We start from the raw sequence: 25367 nt of genomic DNA on the forward strand, positions 1-25367 counted from the left end.
CACTTAATAATCACCCTCTGCAGCTCTTCTGAGCAGAAAGGCCTAGACAGGTCGGGAACAGAAGTATGCATGTTGTTAGACTTTGGTTTGATGTTTCAGTTATCCAATTTCCCATTTAATAACAGTTGATGGGCAATATCATTGGCTGTTATGTTTGCATGGAGGGTCATGCTAGCAGGGTCATTATTAAGGCACCTGAGAAGTTTCCAGGCTGTCTGGCTGTTCTTGCTGAAGTCAGTTTCCTCCATAAGCTTGATCCACTGATCCAACTTGGTGGCTGATACTGATTCAAGTAATTGCAATCCACAAGATAGTGTTTCTTCACCAAAAACGTCTTGCTCAAATGCTGTGTAGTAGCGATTGAGATCTGATGCTATCTCAGGGGACAGTCCTTGCACGTATTTAGTTCGCCATCCATGAGGGATAGACATTCTAGAACATTTGTTCACAGCTCTTATGAAACAATTGTATTGCTCAGGGTATGGGCCGATGGGTGTTACCTCTTGATCAAGAAGAGTCGTAAACTTGTTCCAGTTTGCTTTTTTAAAGTTATACCAGTGCCAAAATGGAACAGACTGTGGAAGTATTGCAGCCAAGATCTGACACATGATTGGTCTATGTTGAGATTTAGGGATTGGTGAGCATACTGTCTTTTGCACAGCTGTGTGATGGTATCACTGGCAAATATGAGGTCAGCATTGTATCCACACTTCCATCATGCACAATTGAAAGATGGTGGCAGCTTACTATGACTGTTAAAGTCACCTATTACACACATAGCTGGCTGGCTATGGAAATTAGGTGTTTCTTGAAAAATGATGGCTTCTGTGGGAGTCTTATAATCTGATGTTACTGTGGCACCATGCAGCTCAACTGTTATGATTTCAATATTGTTCTTTGCAGTAATTCAAGTAGAATTAATATCTAAGCTGGATTTTGCAAAAATGGCACTGCCATACTGACTATGAAGTCATTCTCTGACAAGTGCCATGCCAAGTACTTTGGGGCACCTGTCTTGAAAGCCCTGATGTGTCTCTTCGATGCAAAGTATGTCACTCCTTAAGGAGTTCCTCTTTCTGGTTGCTTAAGCCCTGTACATAGGAAAATACAAGGGATCTAAGGTACAACTTTATGGGACATATATAATAAATTTCTGACTTATGACTTGATAGAAGGCTATTTCCCATTCACCCTACTCCAAAATCACATGCGCATATCTGTAACTTTTCTCATTAACTAATACAACTTTATCTTATTACATGAATGAAATTCATGAAAGGTTGAGAAATGACATATTATGTCATCTTTATTCTTAGGAGCCAGAAGTTCCTCTTTAGTGTTCATTAAGTAGGACCTATGTTTGTGTTCACATAGACCTGATCTTCAGTGCTGATATTTATTTGCAAGCTATTTTCCACAAATAATGAAAAGTGAAAGTTTTATCTACAAAACTGTGCTCTATTTTCCATATGGCAGCTTTTTTGTAATTAAAGCTATCATTTCTGCCCTTTTTCTTTCATGTGTAGTCTTTATCAACATTGTAATATAAAATGTTGAAAAATATATGAAATATAAAAAGTTGAAAAAGATGGAAGAGTGGAGAAAGTAGAAAAATGTAGAAACTGAAGAAGGCAAAAAGAGGTACAGGAAACTGGATAGTGAATTAAGAAGACAAACTGAAGAAACGAGGGGAAAATGGATGAAACAGAAATGCAATGAAATAGAGAAAATGGAGAAAAAGGAAAAGCATGAAATGATATGTAGACTGGCTAGTGAGATAGTTTTTGAACATAAAAGAAAGAGGATAACATGGAAATAGAAAGAGCAGATGATACTCTAGCAGAACAACCACAGGAGATTTTGAACAGATGGCAAGAATATGTTGAATGTCTGTATAAGGTGGATGAAATACAAATCAAAATTATGGTTGAAAAGGAGCAATATGTGCCAGAAGATGGAAAGGGATTCGCCATCTTGGAAGCAGAAGTAGAAAAGGTGCTGAAGGAGATGAAGAACAGGAAGGCATGTAGAATTGATGATTTGCCAGCAGAACTGTTGAAGAGTCCGGGAAACAATGCAAGAAAAGAAATAATCTACCTCTGTAATGAGATATATGACAAAAGGGTATGGCCTGAGGAGTTCCTTGCAACAGCTGTGATGCCAATAAAGAAAAAGAGAAACACCAAAAAATGTGAAGAGCATAGGACCAAAAGTCTAATTTCTCATGCAGCTAAAGTATTGCTGAGAGTGTTGAATAGAAGGCTATATGGCAAGCTGGATAGAGGGATTGCAGAGGAGCAGTTTGGATTTAGAAGAGGAAAAGGAACAAGAGATGCTTGTCCTGTTAAGAACTATAGGGGAAAGATATATGGAAAAAGGTAGAGAAATCTTTGCTGTTTTTATAGATTTAGAAAAGGCTTTTTACAGAGTTCAGTGGAACAAGCTGATGAATGTTTTGAAGAGGAAGGGAGTAGCTTGTAAAGAGAGATGACTGATACATGATATATATTTACACCAGAAAGTGAGGATAAGGATTGGAAATGAAATGTCAGAAGGAAGCAGCATTGGACAAGGTGTTAGACACGGTTGTTGCCTTTCCCAACTGTTGTTTAACACATACCTTGAAGAGATTATTGTGAAAGGCTTAGATAGGAAAAGAGGAATATGTACTGGTGGAAAGAGAATAGAATGTACAATATTTGCTGGTGGCATGGTATTACTTGCAGAAATTGAGCAAACAGTGAATAATGCGCTGAAGGATCTGAATGAAGCTTGTGTGGAATATGGGATGCAAATAAACACAGCAAAACCAAAGAGTATGCTCATCAGTACAAGATCCAGACTGTCCAATATTTAAATTGGGCAAACTACCATGAGCCAAGAAAGTGCATTTAAATATCTTGGAAGTACAATAACTGAAGACTTGAGATGTCACCAGGAGGTGAAAACTCGAATTGCCATAGTGAAGGAGGCATTCAACAGAAAGAGGACACTGTTATGTGGAAAATTAGATAAAGGGCTAAGGAAAAGGCTTGGCAAATGTTTTGTCTGGAGTGCGGCGCTATATGGGGCAGAAACGTGGATGCTAAGATGAGAGGAATAAAAACGGTTAGAAGCATTTGAGATGTGGATGTGGAGGAGAATGAAGAGGATAAGCTGGTTGGAAAGAGTGAGTAATGAAAGAGTATTCGAAGGGTTGGTGAGAGAAGATGTCTGCTGAAGGTTATAAAAGAAAGGAAAAAGACCTGGTTATGACATTCATTGATAAGGGAGTGCTTGCTAGCAGATGTTTGGAAGGACTGGTTTGTGGGAGTAGACTGAGAGGAAGAAGGAGATACAAGATGGTAGATGACATAAAGGGAAGAGGAAATTATGTGGACCTGAAGAGGATGGCAGAAGACCAGACAGCCTGGAGACCTACCACGTGAAAACCTGCCTTTTGGAAGAACACTAGTGATGATGATGTAGTATAAATACAGAGAGAAGAGTGTGTCAAATTATATTATCATAGAGATTTCAAGGATAGATTTTTTGTTGTTCCTTGAACAATGTAAATTATTCCTCACATTTGTTTGAAAGTTGATTCAGCTTTTTTAAATTTTTGTGATTCCTGAATTCCATTATCAGTGTTTAACTCCCATATTTCAATACAAGAATAATACATGTTTATGTTACTCTGTTTGTGAAATTTGCAGGTTTCTGAGAGTGAACAACCTGGTTTCTGTCGGCTAAAATTGCTTGAAAACATGTCACCAATTTCTGATCCACGGTAAAGTAAAATTAAGTTTTATCAAACAGTGTGCATGTAATTCACATAAAGTTATTACTTTCAGTAAGCACAAATTTGTTTCTTTTTCGTCATTGACTAATATTTTACAATTCTTAGGTTGTTTATTTTACACAATAGTGGTCATTTATATCTTCTTTTCCATAAAATTTTCATTTCTCTAGAAGAATACTGTAATTTAAACAATCTGGTGCCATAGATCATTACAGACCGGCCTACTTGGTGATGTTTTGTCATTTAAATATTTTATTATATGTTTTACAATGTTGAAGATGGTTCATTAAGTATAAAGTTCACGTAGAACCACAACTGTGAAATGCAGAATCATATCCTTACTGAAACATTGGTCCAGTCTGAAATATATTACCATTTACAAAATTTAAGAGTAACATGTTAGTTGCAAAACTTGTTGATAACTGTCAATAACATATGAATTCTTTTACTTCTACTTTTGTAGTTTTGTGTTTTTAATGTATTTTTACTACTACTCTCATAGTGTAGTCCAGCTCCATAGTGAAATGGTTAATAGGTTTGGTAGCTCAGTCAGAAAATACTCAACTACTCTTCAGCAGGACTGTATTCAAACCCATTTGAGATAACTTTGCCAACACAATAACTCAGCTCATTCGGTCAGCTGGCTGCCCACCCTCAGCAGTAAAAAATCAAATACAGTTTTCAGTGATAGACTTTGAGAGACATCAAGTGACATATACACAGAACCACTCTCTCTGCAGAAGAAAGACAAGAACCAAACAGACTGAAATCAATAAATAAAGTTTTAAGAAATAATGGTCAGTGTGGCTGACTGCCCTATGGAGGACTTGTGTTAGTTCCCAGTACTCTCAGAAACTTTTCCTTGGTGGTAGGACTGGAACTTGGTCCACACAGCCTTGTGGTCCCAACAGAGAATCTACTTCAATGAAAAGTAGCAGCTCCAAGATTTGGAAAGTCAAGAGTGGTTGGGAGCACAATGTGCTGACCCCACGTCCCTCCATATCATGGCACAGGATGACACAGCTGCTGGTCAGCATCATGTGATCCTCTGATTGTGGAGTTACAGTTTACTCTTATAGTGTTGTTTAGCTATGATATAAATTAGTTAATTTAGAGAAAAATGCATATACCACATTAAATACTTCCATCATGAGAAACAGCTCTTAATATTTTACATGGTATATTAACAACCAAATGAAATTTTTGCTTTGAGACATTTATATTTTTTCCTTTTATTACCATTGGAGAAGTTAGGCTAACTTCAAAATGATTGAATCTACAGCAATGAGAAGGAAGTGGGGATCACAATTGTGTTGAGAAATAAAGCAGGAAATATGTACATTAGTTAACATAAAGAGATTATAGCAATTAACTAAGTTTGTATCATAGCCTGACGACACCTCTCTAAAGTTCTAAGAGTACTGTTTTAACATCCAAATGAAGAGCTGAGAGAAATTCAGAGCTTGCTGTCTCATATGTTTCTTACAACTTGTCATATTTGATATTGTACACTATTGAATAGTTCATGAATTTCAGACAGTTCTGTGAACATAAGACTTGGAAATTTCTGAGAAAATTATTGTTTAACTAGATTTTTCTTTTGAACTGACTGTATCAAAATTAGAAGTTAACTTTTACATAAGAAAGAAAAGCAATTACTCACCTATGGTTGACTGACATGTGTTGCATAGAAACAGTCAATACTATGCAGTGTTTACCTAGCTTTTGGGCCCTTGCACTTTCTCTAGCAAAAGTATACTCATTCACATTCACACACATCATAGTACTGACACCCAAAAACTCACATTTTTGGCTGCAGCAAGACTGACTGTTGATTACTGTTTATTGATGGCTGTTGCCTGGCTAGATGGAAGTGTTTGGTGGGTGGATCCATGAGACACGGAGGAGTTAGCAGGACTTTTGGGCAGGCCTGTAGACAGATGAGTCAGAAACTTCACAACAAGAGAAAAGCAGTTCAGAGGGTAGAGCATATAAGAGATAGAAAGAGGAAGGGGGCAAAAGAAAGGGAGAGTAGTGGAAAAGGAGGGTGACAGAGAAGGGGAGGGAGAGGGGGAGATGAATGAGGGAGTGAGAATGCCCATGAGGGGGGGGGGGGTGAGGGGGGTGTGAGTGGGAGTGAAAAGCAATACAAGATCTGTATAGGGGAGGAGTGGTGGGAACGGAAGAGGAAAGGGAAAAAGAGGGAGGCTGTGGGAAGCAGTTTAGCAGAGGTTTAGGCCAGGAGAATAGCAAGAGCACAGTATATGCTGAAGACACAGTTCTCACCTACATATTTCAGAGAAACTAGTGTTGGAAGGGAGTATTCAAATGGCTCACATAGTGTGGGTACGTTCTTTAACACTTCCACCCCAGCCCATACATACATTCATCAGTAGTGAAACAAAATAAGATGTGAAAATCAGGTTGGTATAGTGTTTTGCCATGGAGCAGTTTGCCTTTCAGACTTCTAAGCACTTGTTTACATCACTCAGTCCACTCTCAACTGACATTCCTCTTTAGTAGGTGCATTAGACTCAGACCACTGTACAAGTGCCAACTCACAAATTTGTGTTAAAAACCAAACAAGCCCAACATTGCTTTCAATTTCTTTCTGTTTATGGGTGCCATAAATTCTTCTATAGCCTCCAGCTTCTCAGGATATGCCACTCCATCTACCTCTGCATCCATAATCTGCAAACCACAGCAAAGTGCATGACAGAGAGTACATCCCATTGTACCAGTTATTAGGGTTTCTTCCCATTTCATTCACACATGGAGAGTGGGAAGAATGATTGCCTGAATGTCTCTGTACTGCTGCAATTATTCTAGTTTTGTCCTTATGATCCCTATGTGAGTGGTACATACAGAGTTGTAGTATATTCCTAAAGTTATCATGGTCCTTGAAACTTTGTTAGTAGACTTTCTCAAGTTAGTTTACCTCTATCTTCAAGAGTTTGCCATTTCAGTTTCTTGGGCATCATTGTAGCATTCCAAAAAGTCAAACAAACCTGTGACCATTCATGCAACCCCTCTCTGTATATGTTAAATATCCCCTGTTAGTCCAATGTGGTACAGGTCCCACACAGCAGCCTTGGGTGACCAGAAGGAAATGATCATGGAGAAAGTGAGAGCTATACAAAAATTGACAAACAATAAAAAGACTTAAGACTGGTTCTGTGTTGAAATAAAATGCCTTTTTCTGGTGAAGAGTTTGAATGTAAATTAAAGATGAGGGAGCAATATTCTAGAACAGGTCACACAAGTGATTTGTAAGCAATCTTCTTTGTAGATTGATTGCACTTCTCCAGTATTGTACCAATAAACCGAAGTCTACCACATGTTATACTAGCAACTGAGTGAACCTATGTGATCATTCCATTTCATATCCTTACAAAGTGTTACACCCAGGTACTTGTATGAGTCTGCCAATTCCAAACGTGACTCATTGATGTTATAGTCATTCTATACTATGTTTTTTTTTTTCATTTTGTGAAGCACACAATTTTACATACCTGAATGTTTAAACCATATTGCCAGTCTTTGTGCCATTTTTAAATCTTATCGAGATCTGACAATATTTATGCAGCTTCTTTCACACAGTACTTCATTATAGATAAGTTCATTATCTGCAAAAATTTGAGGCTATTAATAATATTGTCCACAAGGTCATTAATATAAAACATGAACAGCAAGGGTCTCAAAACATTTCCCTGGGGCATACCTGAAGTTACTTGTACATCTGACAATTACTATTCATCCTAGATAACATGCTGTGTCCTCCCTACCAAAAAGTCCTCAGTCCAGTCACAAATTTCAATTGATGCCCCATATGATTGAACTTTTGACAATAAGGCATTACCCCCTTCCTTCTTGACAAATTGTGACTTTAGTAACTTTACCTTCAACCCACTCCCCCCCCCCCCCCCCCCATCCAAAGCAGATAAGAAGATAGTACATCATTTAAATATTACAATGCTCTTCCCAGCTTGGGCTTGAAATTGAAATATCATCCACATAAATATCTATCCTACTCAACAAAGTCCTATCCAGCACTTCATCCATTATCCAAACAAAAACACATACTACCACACCTAACCTAAAGGGGACCATCTGGAATTTTCCTTTATGGAGGAAAGAAGTGTATTTTCTTGACTCTTCTGCAAGATTTATATTCCAGTACCTCCAAGTAATGCCAAATAATATTAAGTATTTGTTACCATGGAACTTCAGTAGCATCTCCTCCATATTGCCTGATCATTCTGCTGTGCCATAATTTCATTCAGTCTGTGTGCATTAGTAACTATTCACACACTTCACTCTTTCTTCTCCACAACTACCAAAGAGTTATACATTCTTTGACATCACTCAGTGACCCTCACACCTATCCCACTCACCCCAGTCTGCCATTATTTGGATTTCTTTACATGCTTCCTCCTGGCCCGAACCAGGTATGAAATGGAGTTTTTTTTTATTTATTTATTTATTTTTATTTTTTTAAAGAAAGGTGGGGGAATATGTTCCTTTACCTCTAAATTACATTTACACTATTTCACCAACCCTGACCTATCAGAAAATGCTTTCATGAGAATACTTACTATTTCAGCTTGAATGATCAGGAGGTACTCTTTTACTTCATCCACTGAGGAGTGTTCTTCCTCTAATGACTCACTACTAATCTGCCACCTCCTACCACAGTTGACTGCCTTTGGCTTAGCTTCTTCTGCACTTTTATGTACTGTGCACAGATTTCCCAATCTGTCCAACAAACATAAAAACAGCATTCACTCTAGCTTTCAAGTAGTAGTACTTTTTCTAGCAATTGTACACACATTCAAACAAAAAAACACATAGACTATGGTTGTGCATGTGAATGTGTGAACCATTGCTAGAAAAGTATCTAATGCTTGAGAGCTGAAGTGAATCCTTTTTTTCTATTACATTTTTTGTACTAGAAAAAGAGCTAATGCTTGAAAGCTAGAGTGAATGCTGTTTTCTGTTATATGTTTCTCTGCTCCATGCCTTGATCTGCTACAGATAGTGGTTGACTTTTCCCTTATTTTACATACTACCTGGTTATTTTTATTTTTAATAACCCTACTTTCTCCTTCCCTTTTGGCACTAACAGAACTCTTTGATTGATTTCTACACCCTTTCTAATTTGTATCCTACCCACCTATCACCCTTCCCCCCACCCCTACCCCACCCATCCCCACCACCATCACATGGTCTTCCCAGTTTCCATTTTCTTATTACGCTCTCTCCAGTCTTGCATGCTCCTGCCCAAGCACCAGCAGAACCTAATCCCTATTTGCAGACCTACTCTCTTAAGGCTCCTTACTTCTATTTGAGGGCCCAACTTTCCTATCTTTATTCTGTGACTGCCTTCTACTGAGATTGTTGTCCTGCCTGTTTTGCACCCTCTGTCTATTATTGGTGTTATTCATTACCATTCACTTTACTCAAGATTGACCCCTATCATCCAGCCTGTTAAATCTACAATAGTTACTTGGCTCCTCAATGGTGTAAATTCTTTGAACTCTTCCCAGAAAATTAATATCACTCAAATAGTGATCCTACATGCTGAAACCATCATTTGCTGTGCTGGTTAGGCAACTTATTCTCAAGATGCAATATAATCATTTTAGTGTGCTGTTTATTGTCATGACAATTTTATTAACTTGCTGTTGACAAAAGGCCTTGAGCCTACCCATCTGAGGGTTGTATGTTTCCCCTTCCCAGAAATCTGTCTATATGGTTTGTTGTGTATCCTTAGGCCAAAGTTCTGTCAGGAACCTGCACTCAGATTCTGATATTGACTCACAAAACTCAGCTGCTTTGTAAATGACACTTTTTCCTTGTTGACCAACATGTGGGTAACACATTATGAACATTTTTCAAAAACTGATTTGTTCATGTCAGATAATTCTATTTAATAATCAAATTTACCACTATTCACTTTCCTGTAGTACTTCCAGCAAAAACTAACTCTCCCCTAGGGCACCACAAATGTAGGCTTCAAATTAGGTTGAATGTGATTTATTAAATGTAGATTTCATATTGTTCTTCTTTACCTCTTATTGTCTTGGCCATTGCCTTGAATGCATTGATGAAGGACTGTGCCTTTTCTTTACTTGATTATTGCTGTAAGAAAATGTAATACTGCAGATTCTGCATTTCTTAAATAATGTATGAACATCTTCCATATATATACTTTCCATATTGTCCAGTTAAATGACATCAACTAGATAACATCAAACTTCTATTAAATCAGAATGTCCTGCTAAAAATTCTGCATACAAGACTATCCAAAGAATGAATTAGTCTGAATGACATTTCATTAAAACTTCATTTTCTTGAGTAAACATTATAACTCTCTTCAGAGTTGTATATAATCTCTGAGGATTTTGAAATTCTCCAAAGTAGGCTAGCAATGCTAGAAGCTTCTGTATCCATGTCCTCATAGGTACTCCCTCTTGGAAAGTTGCTGCAGTTGCTGCCCTATCTTGAAGACAGCATCATCCCTTGCCATGTTCTGCACATGAAATTGATACAACAAATCCACACCATGATTGTGCTCTCTTCTATGATTAATTGTTTTAGGGTTTTCATTCATGAATCTCGTTCATTAGTAAGGATATGTAGGAACACACATAATTCCTCTGGAGCTGTATGTAACAGCACAATATTCATATACCTGTTTTTTTTTCCCGTAATGGCTTCTCTAATTTTCCTACAGGTGGTATATATTTTTCTAATAGCTGTGCATGCTCATACAGCTTCGCATTTCTCCTCTAGACATTTCTGATTTGCCATTTTGCACATCCTGACAGTCTTATTTTTTAGATAACCATATTCCCTTTTGTCTACTTCACTTTCTGTATTTTTATATTTTCTCTTTTTCCCAGTCATATTTAATCTCTCTTGTGTTATCCAAGGATACCTACAGCATCACACCTCTTTGTCTAGTTGTTTCTGTGCTGGCTTTACTATACCATCTCTCAAAGTTACCCAGTCATCTTCTATTGTTTTACTTTCCTGTGTTTCAGTCGATAGCTGCCTAATGCTCCCTGAAAATTTCAACAAGTTCTGGTTCTTTCAACTTATCCAGTTTCCACCATGTTAATTTCTCACATCTCTCTATTTTTTTCAGTTTTAATTAGCAGCTAACAACCAGTAAAATTTGATCAAATTCCACATCTGATACTTGAAATATTTTACAGTTTAAAGTTTTGGTTTGAAATCTCTGTCTCACCATTATGTAATCTATCTGAAACCTCCCAGTATCTGTAGATGTCTTCTACCTATATATCCTTCTTTTGTGTTCTGTATACCAAATATTAGCAACATTAAATTATAATATGTGCAAAATTCAACCTGGCAACTTTCTTCTTCATTCCTTTTCCCCAGTTCATGTTCTCATACTAGCTTCACCTCTCTTCCTTTTCCAACTGCTGAATTTAAGTCCCTCAACATAATTCAATTTTTGTTTCCATTAAGTACCATACCTGATTAATTTCTTTTATCTCATATCTTCTTTCAATATCTTTATCATCTTCAGAGATAATAAGCATATAAAGTTTTGCTACTGTGGTGGGTGTTGGCCTTGTGTCTATCTTGACTGTGGTTATGCATTCACCTTGCTGTTAATAGTAGATCATTCCTTTTTTCTTATTTATTATTAGTCCTACTCCTGCATTACCCACATTTGATTTTATGTTGGTAACTAAGTACTCACTTCACTTTGCTAATTCCCACTATGTCTAACTTCAACCTATCCATCTCTCTTTTTAATTTCTGTAAACTGCCTAGTGCATTAAGGGATTTAACATTCCAGGCTGTGACCTGTAGAACATCAGTTTTGTTTCTCCATGTTATGAAAAGGATAGTTGCTACTCACCGTATAGCAGATATGCTGAGTTGCAGATAGGCACAACAAAAAGACTTGCAAAGTGAGCTTATGGCCAACAAGGCATTTGTTGAAGATGGACAGCATACACATACACTCATGCACACACAACTCACACACACATGACCACAGTATCTGGCAGATGAAGCCGGACTGCAAGCAGCAGCCTGTGATGTGAGAGGCTGCTGGTGGAGGTAAGGAGCAGGCTAGGACGGGGAGGGGGAGGGATAGCAGGGTAGGAGTGGGGGACAGTAAAGTGCTGCTTGTGGGAGCAAACCTACTCAATATCTTATTCCATCCCAACACTTTGCATCATGGCTCATATCCCTGTAATAGACCTAGATGCAAGACCTGTCCCCTACATCCTCCCACTACTATCTATTCGAGTCCACTCACAAACATCACGTATCCCATCAAAGGTAGGGCTACCTGTAAAACCAGTCATGTGATCTACAGGCTAAGCTGCAACTTCTCTGCTGTATTCTACCAACAAGCTGTCTGTCCACATGAATGACCACCGACAAATTGTGGCTAGAAACAGCTGGACCACCCTGCTGCTGAGCATACCTTCATTTCAGTGACTGTTTCACAGCTGTAACCCTCCTGGCCTCAACATTCCTTAGTCATTGTTCTTATCCGTCTAGCCCTTCCCTGTTCCCATTACAGCACTACACAGTTGTTTATTCCACCAATGCACCAAGTCTTTTTACTTCTCTCCTTTTCTGCTACTTCTCCCCCCCCCCCCCCTCCTCCACCACCCTCCATCAAACCTCACGACTGCAGCTAGCTGCCTACCCTCTCTCCCCCTCATCCCTGCAGGCTCCCATAAGCAACACTTTATCATCCTTCACCTCTATCCTGCTATCTCTCCCCCTACTTGCCCCAGCCTCTTCCTTACCCCCACCACCTGGTCACCTCTCCCATCATGCATAGCTGTTCACAGTCTGGCTTCAGCTGCCAGAGATGATGCATGTGTGTGTGAGTTGTGTTTAAATGAGTGTGTGTATGTTGTCTATTTTCAACAAAAGACTTAGGCCAAAAGCTCAATTTCCAACAGTCTTTTTCTTGTGCCTGTCTGTGACTCAGCATATCTGCTCTATGGTGAGTAACAACTATCCTTTTCATAATACTGGTACATTCCATCTTAGATTTTCCATAATTTAGTTCTGTTTCTCCTGACATCACCCTCCAGAGTAGTTTCTGACCACAGAATAGGCTACTAATTTAACTCTGGATGGGATGCCATCATAATTCATTCATACATACTGTACAGTAGAACTGCATGTCCTTAGATAATATTATGTCTGCAGTATCATCTTGCAATGTAGCAAGGAAATGGTGGCCAATGTTACAAGGCCAGATCAGTCAATCATTCAGACTGGTGCTCCTGCAACTACTGAAAATGCTGCTGCTTCTCTTCAGGAACAATATGTTTGTCTAGCCTTTCCACAGACCCTCCTTCCATGTAGCTGTAGGTGTGATATTGTTATAAGTAACCCAGGTGCACACAACCTTTCCACTTTGATGAGCAAGTTTCTAGTCTCCATAGAGTGAATTATTTGTCAAGAAACTGTGAGAAAGTTTTCAGAGACCAAATTATATGGCCTTATTAGCTGCACTAATTGATAACTATGCACAACAAAGCATTGTTTATTGAATGGACATGGAACAGTTGCTTGCAACTGAATGTTATTTCAATATAGTTACAAGTAAGTGTGCTTGTAGTATCACTTTACATTGTAATTTGTAACAGTAGCTGGAACAGTATGGGAAGTGTGACTGTCAAAAACCAGCGAACAATATTCCACCTTCATCAGAAGGTCTTGTGTCAGGAGTGCTACCAATGTTCAGGTATAAGGAAGATACATTATGTCATGCTTACCATTCTACACAGATTCATTGTCCATATAGGATAGTGGGAGAGGAAGAATTTTATTTACTGTAACTAAAAAACAGCCACAGACAGACACAATATGGATTTGTCAGAAAAGAGTTTCTCTAAAAAACTACTCCTAGAAGAATGCAAGTAAACAGTCCACTGCAAACTGCAAAATTGTACCTTTGTAAATACATAATTTAAACACTAAATACATGTTGGAAGTTACAAAATGAATCTTAGTATGACTGGAGAACAATATTTTCTGCAATCTGAATACCTGGTGTGGAGCAACAACCAGCTGCTAAATTACTGTGAAATGTACCATTGATTAACATGCTGGTCTAGACTCTTTACATTATTTGATTATCTTATGTGAAGCTTATTTAATTCATCTTCATAATGTCATCATAAATATGTACAAAATGTCCATAAAGTCATGCCATTATCTCAAAAAATCATAACATGAAAACTATGTGAGATAGGGGATTGTGGTGTATTGTAAAACAGTAACTTTCAGTTTTTTTTCTTTTGTCCTTTTTTTACAGATTTCATTTGGAGTGTATCAAATTGGCAACAGGCTAGGGGAAGGTACAATTTATAATCTGCTATGCAGGATACAGGTCTGTGACAACAGTACTGTGGAATTGTCTATGCCAGTATGGTTGGGCATCAGCAGCAAATACAAGCTTATAAGGCGATTCAAAACTTTAAAGAGACAGGCAGTGTGAAAGACCTTCATTGAATTAGACATCCTCCTGTGTCCCAAGCACAAGTTGACAGAGTGAAAGATGCTTTTCAACACAGTGCCCAGGAGTCAGTTCATTATGCATCAAACAAATTGCAGGAAGCAAGATCAACTGTTGATAGCGCTACATAAGTGGTTACATCTTTTCATATACAAAGTGCAAATGGTCCAAGTATTGGAGTGAGATGATTGCCCACATGTTGTTCATGCTTGGCTTCATAAATGCTGATAATGACTACCTGAGCAAGTGTGGTTTTCTTTTTCAGATAAAGCAACATTCCACATTTCTGGACATGTGAATCACTACAATATAACGAAAGGAAGCTCTAAAAATTGACACAACACACATGAACACATCCATGATAGGCCAAAGCATAATGTCTGGTTGACATAATGCACAACAGGGTAACAGGCTCATTTTTCTTTGCTGAGAAAACCATAACAGGAAATCTTTAGCTGGACATGCATGAACAGCTACTGTTACTGCAGACTGAAGAGCTGCAACTTTCCATCATCTTCAGGACAAAGACACACCCTACCAGTCAATGTAGCAATAAGAACTGCTGATGCTGCAGTGATGACTTGCACATGGCCAAAAATTGAATATTGCCTCAGTGTTCTATGAGCTACATGTGTGGGTCAAAGTGAAATTCTTCCATAACAGAAAAAAATGTTGAGAACTGCTAAATGCCTTACAACAAACCATGATGCTCTATCTCTAATAGTTTCCAAGTTATGAAGTTTTGAAATGATAGTAGGGCTTTACGAACATCGTGTTTCATCACATATGCATATTAAACTTTGATTTCTCTGTTGATGCTCTTGCTGGGCTGGGACACAGTTAAAACATAAAAATAAATGACATTGAACCCCAAATATGAATTATATATTATGACTTATTCATCCCATAACATACACTAATTAATCTTCAGGTTAGGATTCAGTAGACACATCAAAAATTCACTTAAACCTGGATAAAATCGTAGCTCATGAGTTGGGGCAGTATTCTGAAGTTAATAATTTTTTTCCTGAGAATAATATACATTTACATAATAATGCTAATGATCAATGACACTTATTAAATTATGAGTTCATTCTTGAGAGACCCACATTTTCTATTCATTGTTAGAGTTCCCAACTATGTGATTATTTGTTTTCAATATTCTACTTATTGCATATGATTTTTTACCCTACCTGTGTACTGTGCCACACTGGATGCTTCCTAGTGTGTAAAAAAAAGGGAGGGAGGGTCATGGGTGTCCAGACATATGCATGTGTATTCTATGACAAGAAAGCTTTCTGTAGAATGTGGATTATTTTATTAATTTTTTTTTATATGTAGCTACTGATATAATATTTTTTCTTATCTTTGCAGAAAGGCAGAAGTCAAAAAACAAGTGAAGAAATGGACTGATACTGAAGGCTTTTTGCTAAGGTGTAAAGTGAATGAGTGGATGCAAAGTATTGTTTACAAAGCAATAAATGAATATGAGAATACTAATGATGAAAAAATGTATAAGGTATGTTAATCCTACAGAAGGATTTTTTTTTTAGTGCTGTGCAGTTGCTTACATACATTTTCTGTTATGATTGAAAAGTGACAATATGATATAGGTATGATTCCCATTACCATGATTGTAAAAAGTGACTCTACTGAGAGCTAGGAGGAGATTGAGCGAACCAATCAAGATGCAAGAGTCTGGACAAAAATATGGAAACACCATGAGAAATGCATGTTTCAACAGTAATACAGGTGGTAGCCAAACCTGCAGGTTGTGCTGTTGCATTTGACTCTGGTGGCTCCTATGCAATGTTGTCAATATGTTACAAGTGTCAGTCATGGCCTCAGTAGTGTTCTGTGTGGCTCAAAAATGTTCAAATGTGTGTGAAATCTTATGGGACTTAACTGCGAAGGTCATCAGTCCGTAAGCTTACACACTACTTAACCTAAATTATCCTAAGGACAAACACACACACCCATGCCCGAGGGCGGACTCGGACCTCTGCCGGGACCAGGCACACAGTCTATGACTGTAGCGCCTTAGATTGCACGGCTTCTGTGTAGCCACCAGTTTATTATATAGGAGCTAAGTTATTTGAATGTTGGTGCATTGTCAGTGCTTATATGGTGGGTGCTTCCATAACCATTGTACCCAAAGTGTTAAATGTCTCAAGAGGCATCATATCAGAGATTCATACCACATACAGTAAAAGGGGAAAAACATCATCCACTAAGTCATAGTGAGAACAAAAGTGTGTGTTGTGTGATCATGATACATGGACTTTGTAGAAGATTGCGATGAAAATTAAGAGGATGACAGCTGCAAAAGTCACTACAGAACTGAATGTCACAATCATAAACTCCATCAGCACCAAAATGGCAGGAAGGGAGCTCCATAAGAATGGAATTGTAGGGTGAGCTGGAATTCCAAAACTAGTCATCAGTGACACAGATACCCATAACAGAAAAATGTGGTGTTGAAGCCATAAAACCTGGACTATAGAACAATAAAAAAGTCATTTGGTCAGATGAGTCTTGTTTCATAGCCTCCAACTTCTGGCTGAGTGTATGTCGCAAGAGAAAACATGGCAGGGGTTTGGTGATGATTTGGGCAGCCACATCATGGTATTCCACAGGTACATGGTTACTCTGCAAGGTTATATTACTGCAGAAGTTTATGTGAGCATTGCAGCTGATCAGATCCATTCCACAGTACAGTGTTTGTTCCTGAGTGGTGATGTTCTATCCCAAGATGACAGGATCCCTGTCCACACAGCTTGCACCATCCAAGACTAGTCTTATGAGCATGAGCCTGAACTTTCACATCTCCCCTGGTCACCACAGCTACCAGACCTTAATATCATGAACCTTTGTGGTCTTTGGAGAGAAGGTGGCATGGTTCTATCCACACACTAAACCATGTTAGGCATGGTACGGTGCTGTGTATTTGATGTTTCCATATTTTTGTCCATCCTCTTGTAGATCCCAATGGCCAATCAAGACATACATGCTGCCAAATGGTTGGTATACATAAGGTAATACACTTGAAAGGATCACTTTATATGCAACCAATATGGATCGGTGACTCACCAGTTTGCATTGCAGATAGCATATTGAGTCAAAAGTTTTCTACCCTATTGGCTAAATATATTACAACTGAAACAAAAACTGACTGACTGCTATATGGCAGTACTTACATGACATCTTTGCTGTGAAATAATCAGCATGTTAACTGATCATACTGATACCAGTCTCTAACATTAAGAAACTGTTTGACAAGGGTATCATGCATAGGATTGCCAGAAACCTTCCTGGCATGTGCAAGTTTCTGAGATGTTGGTATTCTAGAATAGTATTTACACAAATCTAAATACTTTGAAAACTACTGTGAAGTACATGACAGGGGTTACTTGGCAATTTACAACTTATTAGAATTTCATCCCATTCCAGTTGCACTTAGAGCATGGGAAGAATGACAGTTTAAGATTTTAAAATAATTATAACAGTCTGGATTGCAAGGCACATTTGTTGATAGGTGACTGGCTTCAATCATCGCATAATCATTTTCAGATCTACAGCCATATTGATGGACAATGACTGTGCATGGAACAGGATCCACTCAATGACAATATTAAACTGCTATAGCAGTTGACGATGGTCATTCAACGGTTCCTGCTCCCCTCACAGCCATTGTTCATCAGTATGACTGTAAGTCCCCAATGATAATTATGTAATGATCAAAACTGGTTATCTTTCAATAAATGTAACTTGCGATATGCATTGTTGTAATTATTTTTAAAAGTTATATTTTGATTGCTGACATCTCCAATAACATTTTCAAAAATAACAGCTTAAGGTGCCTCTGCACACTATGTCCTATACAGGAGTGATATGTATGTCATTGCAACATATTTGAAGCTTCCTCACTTAATTCTGATTCTTGTAACATTGCAAGTATGCTTTTTTGAGATAATTAATATCCGTTATCAATTATCTGCCTGCTCAAGTTTTCCATCACAAAGAAATCTGTGGCCATTTGTACTGTACTTTTTAATATATGCTGAGTACCCACCGTTAGTCCTATTTGGTGTGGTTCCTACATACTTGAACAATATTCTAGGGTGGGTATTATCAATATTTTGTAAGCAACCACTTCTGTAGACTGACTGCTTCTTCCCAGTATCTTGCGAATGAACTGAGGTCCGCTACCTGCTTTACATATGATTGGGCCTACATGGTGAATCAGTTTTATATTTAGTGAATTTTAATGCATAAGTATTTTTATGAGTTAACTAATTCCAGTTGTGTCTCATTAATATTGTAGTACTACATGTTTAGTGTTTTGTGAAATGCATAGTTTTTTATTTCATAATGTTTAAGGCAAGTTGCACCACTTTAAACACTTATCAAGATCTAACTGGATATTTGTGTAGCTTTTTTCACATGATACTTAATAATCAAAGCTTACACTTGGTTTAAGAATCATAAAAGAAGGTTGTATACATGGAAGAATCCTGGAGATACTAGAAGGTATCAGATAGATTATATAATGGTAAGACAGAGATTTAGGAACCAGGTTTTAAATTGTAAGACATTTCCAGGGGCAGATGTGGACTCTGACCACAATCTATTGATTATGAACTGTAGATTAAAACTGAAGAAACTGCAAAAAGGTGGGAATTTAAGGAGATGGGATCAGGATAAACTGACTAAACCAGAGGTTGTACAGAGTTTCAGGGAGACCATAAGAGAACAATTCACAGGAATGGGGGAAATAAATACAGTAGAAGAAGAATGGGTAGCTCTGAGGGATGAAGTAGTGAAGGCAACAGAGGATCAAGTAGGTAAAAAGAAGAGGGCTAGTAGAAACCCTTGGGTAACAGAAGAAATATTGACTTTAATTGATGAAAGGAGAAAATATAAAAATGCAGTAAATGAAGCAGGCAAAAAGGAATACAAATGTCTCAAAAATGAGATTGACAGGAAGTGCAAAATGGCTAAGCAGGGATGGCTAGAGGACAAATGTAAAGATGTAGAGGCTTATCTCACTAGGGGTAAGATAGATACTGCCTACAGGAAAATTAAAGAGACCTTTGGAGAACTGAGATCCACTTGTATGAATATCAAGAGCTCAGATGGAAACCCAGTTCTAAGCAAAGAAGGGAAAGCAGAGAGGTGGAAGGAGTATATAGAGGGTCTATACAAGGGTGATGTACTTGAGGACAGTATTATGGAAATGGAAGAGGATGTAGATGAAGATGAAATGGGAGATACGATACTGGGTGAAGAGTTTGACAGAGCACTGAAAGACCTGAGTCGAAACAAGGCCCCCGGAGTAGACAACATTCCATTAGAACTACTGACAGCCTTGGGAGAGCCAGTCCTGACCAAACTCTACCGTCTGCTGAGCAAGATGTATGAGACAGGCGAAATACCCTCAGACTTCAAGAAGAATATAATAATTCCAATCCCAAAGAAAGCAGGTGCTGACAGATGTGAAAATTACTGAGCTACCAGTTTAATAAGTCAAAGCTGCAAAATACTAATGCAGATTCTTTACAAACGAATGGAAAAACTGGTAGAAGATGACCTCGGGGAAGATCAGTTTGGATTCCGTAGAAATGTTGGAACACATGAGGCAATACTGACACTATGACTTATCTTAGAAGAAAGATTAAGGAAAGGCAAACCTACATTTCTAGCATTTGTAGACTTAGAGAAAGCTTTTGACAACGTTGATTGGAATACTCTCTTTCAAATTCTGAAAGTGGCAGGGGTAAAATACAGGGAGCGAAAGGCTATTTACAATTTGTACAGAAAGCAGATGGCAGTTATAAGAGTCAAGGTTTATGAAAGGGAAGCAGTGGTTGGGAAGGGAGTGAGACAGGATTTTAGCCCATCTGCAATGTTATTCAATCTGTATATTGAGCAAGCACTAAAGGAAACAAAAGAATCGTTTGGAGTAGGTATTAAAATCCATGGAGAAGAAATAAAAACTTTGAGGTTCGCTGATGACATTGTAATTCTGTCAGAGACAGCAAGGTACTTGGAAGAGCAGTTGAACGGAATGGACAGTGTCTTGAAAGGAGGGTATAAGATGAACATCAACAAAAGCAAAATGAGGATAATGGAATGTAGTCGAATTAAGTCGGGTGATGCTGAGGGAATTACATTAGGAAATGAGACACTTAAAGTAGTAAAGGAGTTTTGCTATTTGGGGAGCAAAATCACTGATGATGGTTGAAGTAGAGAGGATATAAAATGTAGACTGGCAATGGCAAAGAAAGCGTTTCTGAAGAAGAGAAATTTGTTAACATCGAGTATAGATTTAAGTGTCAGGAAGTCGTTTCTGAAAGTATTTGTATTGAGTGTAGCCATGTATGGAAATGAAACGTGGATGATAAATAGTTTAGATAAGAAGAGAATAGAAGCTTTCGAAATGTGGTGCTACAGGAGAATGCTGAAGATTAGATGAGTAGATCACATAACTAATGAGGAGGTATTGAATAGAATTGGGGAGAAGAAGGGACTGGTTGGTAGGACATGTTCTGAGGCATCAAGGGATCACAAATTTAGCATTGGAGGGCAGTGTGGAGGGTAAAAATAGTAGAGGGAGACCAAGAGATGAATACACTAAGCAGATTCAGAAGGATGTAGGTTGCAGTAAGTACTGGGAGATGAAGAAGCTTGCACAGGATAGAGTAGCATGGAGAGCTGCATCAAACCAGTCTCAGGACTGAAGACCACAACAACAACAACTTCTTTAGAATTATCTGTATCATCTCCAAGATGTCTGAGGTTTAGTACTCATGTTGACTGCCAGATCAAATTAAATGACATTAATGGCAAGGGTCCCAACACATTTCCCTGGAGCATGCCTTAAGTTTATTCCGTATCTGTTAATGACTCTCCATCCAAAACTCTGTCATCAAGAACTCCTCAGTCCTGTCACAAATGTCTTGATACCCCATAATATTGTGCTCTTCTATGGGTCAGTAGCCTTGGGGTTTATCATTTGGTTTATGTGATTTTAAGATAGCTAAGATTTTTGTTTTATTCAAATGAATGTTGCCAGTTTCGAGAATATCTGTAAATAATGCTTCTAATAAATATTTTACATACTTCCTGCTTTGTATTAGGAATTCTGAATACGTGCCATCTACACCAGGTGCCTTCCCTGCTTTTATTTCTTTGAGAGCTGTCATTATTTACTCACTGCTGAATGGTCTAGACTAGTCTGCCTCAGGTTTACTGGCTAGTTTGAGAGCCTTTAATCCCTTTCTGACCTTAACTGTATCTGGTAAAATCTGAGGAGTTCTAGAGGCAGCCACAATGTTATTTGCTACTTGCTTGGGAATAACAGCCTCCTTTGTGTGATCTGTGGGGTTGGCATGTCCAAGTTTTCTCATAAAGAACCAGGACTTTCTGCTTGAGGTGCAGAAGTCTATGGTCTCACCTGTTTCAGTACACTGCATACGATGAGCTGTGTCGATAATATGCAGAAGTTTATCAGCTATTCCACAGTCATTGTTGTTGCAGAACTATTTGTACTGTATATCCATGTACTTATTCCTTGCAGAAGCCTCTTGGGATACATCTCTTTGCTATGGATAGCACAGCTCCAGTGAACCTCTTATAGGTTTCACTTATTAGTGGGTTCCATCCTACATATTTGTCCATATTTTCAGAAAATCCAGACCAATCAGCTCTTTTAAAGTTCCACCAAGGTCTGGGAAATGATCTTATGTTAGGTATGGTTGTAACCTGTTTCAAGAAGGAATGGATGGTGCTGACACTGGTAATGGCAGGCCATTGTTGTTGGAGGACACAAACATAAAATAGGCTTGTAATTCATTCTAAAGGCATTAGAATGAAATGTACACTTATCTTTAGCATAAAAACAAGGTAGAAATTGTGTTCTTCACACTAGTGAGCCAACATGTTACTGGTTTCATCGCTGTGTTTGTGTTTCCATAGTCCATGATGGCTACTGAAGTATCCCAGGTACACCATAGAGTAGTCATCAGTTTTGAGTTCATCAGCACTGGGCAGGCCACATGGTACTCAGAGTCTTATAGATATTCACAACGATTATTTCACCAATTCTTACAGTGGCTTCATGGATATTGTTCATGGTGCTGGTAGAAACAGTGCAGACCTTCTCTATATATTTCCAAATGAATTTTGCTTCACCGTAAACCTTGTCACATGTAACATCAAGGAAATCAGATCCAGATATTTTATTTCTTAGAACAAGTTGCTCTTCAGTTTCAACATGAGTTTCCTGGAGGGCTACCAAATCAATTTCATTCTCATCTAGGATCTTGCGTAGGATTTGGCATTTGGCACTATTAATGCCTTCAGCGTTCATTTGGCACATTTTAACACTGGGACCCAATTTTCTGCACAGGTGGTCCTTAAAAGGATCATTGCTCTGCTTAGTCGTATCGACTGTGAATGTGCTGATGTGATGTATGGCAGGAGGTCACTGGGATTTTCTGGTGCCAGTAATGTCAGTCGTTTAGAACCACCCACGGGACACATACAGCTTAAGGTATGCTGCGGATGCACATATCATTTCCCCCTGCCAGATTATGTAAAACTATGTCTATGGTAACATGTAATATTTCACCCTGATCTGCCAATTAGTTACCACACAGATGTATGTGTAAGTGTGCTAAATGAGTTGTTGTGTATTTACAACTCACTGGAAAGCTGTTTGTTTCAGGTTTTGACATTTGATTTTGTGTGTTGTACGTATTAGTATACAAACTGCATGGTAAGTGGTGTTGCTTCCACTTGTAAAGTGACTGGCTGTACTGAAGTAACAAAGAGAGTGATGACTGGCAATACTGATATCTATGTAGGGGCCACCAGTGAAATGTATGGATTGCTAAAACAATATTAGTTTGTGTGTGTGTGTGTGTGTGTGTGTGTGTGTGTGTGTGTGTGTGTACCATTGTAGAACAAATTATACTTTATCCTGGTGTGCTCCTTGAGAAATGTAAGTCAACAACCTTAAAGTGTATAGGCCCTGTGTGGTTTAGACGGGCATTTCATAACTCGTTCATACTGGCAATGCCGCAGTCTGGCCACTGACATTAGTTCATGACCTTCCCCTCCAGTTTTAATTAGTACTATTTCCTGTGTCCTGACTTGCAGAAACTTTCCCAAGCCCACCACCTCAGTGGATATTGATGAATCATATAACTCTTGCATAGGGCATTGGTACCTGCTGGTGGGAAATGAATTACCATATGTAGGCAGGTGCAGTTGATGCTGCCTCCACTGACAAGAGGCAATAAAACAGCAGTAAGGTTTCCTCCTCTGAACTCCAATGCAGCATACAGCTCACTCTATACATGACAAAGGCAGCAAGAATTGGTCTTGCTGCAACAAAGTGTGGGTTAACTGACCATGCACTGTGTGGTACCTGGCTTACAGTAATTCTGTTATCTCAATGCACACACCGCCTACCCTGTCAGCAAGCATGTACAAGAGCCTTGCTTTGACCAACCAGGTATCCAACTGGTCTAACTGGATATGTATTATATTCAAAACATGGTCCCAAAAACAATGAGCACAGGGATAAATACAAACAATACAAGTACCAGTTTCGCAAGCAAGTCAAAAGATTGAAGGCTGAAAAGATTAACTTGAAAATACAAAATTCTGATTGTATCTCCAAGACCTGCTGGTCAATAGTAAATGAAATAAGAGACAATAAAACAAAACTAAAAGGTAATATCAACATACAGATATCTAATAACAATATTGATGTCACCAATCCTCAAGAGATCAATAACATTTTTAATAACTATTTCATAGATATCATAGAATCTGACTTTTGTACCACAGAAAAGTACCTGTTGGAAGTCTTGCTGAGGACAGTTCTGAAGCTAATCGACTCCATGAACTTGAAATCAAGGATACTTTGCTGCTCATCAGAGAATGTAAAAACAAAAAATCCACTGGCTGGGATGAAATTTCTCCATTTTTACTTAAACAGTGTGAAAACAATCTAGCACATCCTTTGGTGCATCTAATAAATAGTGTCTTAAAAGAAGGACTGTTCCATGACATACTAAAATTAACCATTATTAAACCTCTCTACAAAAAAGGTGATAAACAACTAGTAGAAAATTACTGACCACTCGCTTTAACTTCTGTTTTTACCAAGTTAATTGAAAAAATAATTCTGAAATATATGTTAGAGCATTATAATAAGCACAACATCCTGGGAGATTTTCAGCATGGTTTCATAAGCGGTCATAGCACCATGACTGCAACACTTCAGTTTATGCTGAAAGCTCTTGACAAAATTGATGAAGGCATGCAAGTAGCAGGAGTTTTCCTAGACCTATCAAAAGCCATCAAAGGTACTTCTGTCAAAAGTGGCCAAAGATGGCATAAGTGGAAAACTATTGCACCTCATCACATCATATTTAAAAAACAGAAGACAGTGTACCTCAATCTCACACAATAATGGAGAAACATTAAAAAGTTATACATCAAGGGTCAGGAATATTAAATTTCGTGTGCCTCAGGGATCAATAATTGGTCCCTTCCTTTTTATATGTTACATTAATGACTTCCCAAAGATAGTAAAAATGATACCTTCATTGCAATATATGCAGATGACACTTCAGGCCTTTGTTAGGGAAATGATATTCTTAATCTCAGCATAGAGGGGAAAAAAAATTTACAGATACTGCAAAAGAAAAGTTTGAAAATGACAATCTAAAAGCTAACTTACAAAAAAGAAATATAATTCTCTTCAATGTTGGTGATTTTCAAACTTGTATCGATTCTCAAGATAGTAATACAGAGGGGTCCAAACAAATGTATCCACTGTTTAAAAGTCAAAAATGGCTCTGAGCACTATGGGACTTAACATCTATGGTCATCAGTCCCCTAGAACTTAGAACTACTTAAACCTAACTAACCTAGGGACATCACACAACACCCAGTCATCACGAGGAAGAGAAAATCCCTGACCCCACCGGGAATCAAACCCGGGAACCCGGGCGCAGGAAGTGAGAATGCTACCGCAGT

At 38.2% G+C, this 25367-nt stretch overlaps 1 protein-coding gene across 2 annotated transcripts in view; it reads left to right on the forward strand.

Moving 5' to 3' along the window:
* Positions 1-25367, forward strand: part of LOC126175486 (cyclic GMP-AMP synthase-like receptor) — a 367167-nt gene that overhangs the window by 123195 nt on the left and 218605 nt on the right. For both annotated transcript variants that reach the window (XM_049922303.1, XM_049922304.1), the window contains exons 4-5: positions 3696-3769; positions 15687-15831. In XM_049922303.1, the coding sequence (XP_049778260.1) occupies positions 3696-3769; positions 15687-15831 (219 nt within the window). The remainder of the gene's footprint in view (positions 1-3695; positions 3770-15686; positions 15832-25367) is intronic.

Source organism: Schistocerca cancellata, chromosome 3, assembly GCF_023864275.1.
Source record: "Schistocerca cancellata isolate TAMUIC-IGC-003103 chromosome 3, iqSchCanc2.1, whole genome shotgun sequence".
Taxonomy (NCBI): Eukaryota; Metazoa; Arthropoda; class Insecta; order Orthoptera; family Acrididae; genus Schistocerca; species Schistocerca cancellata.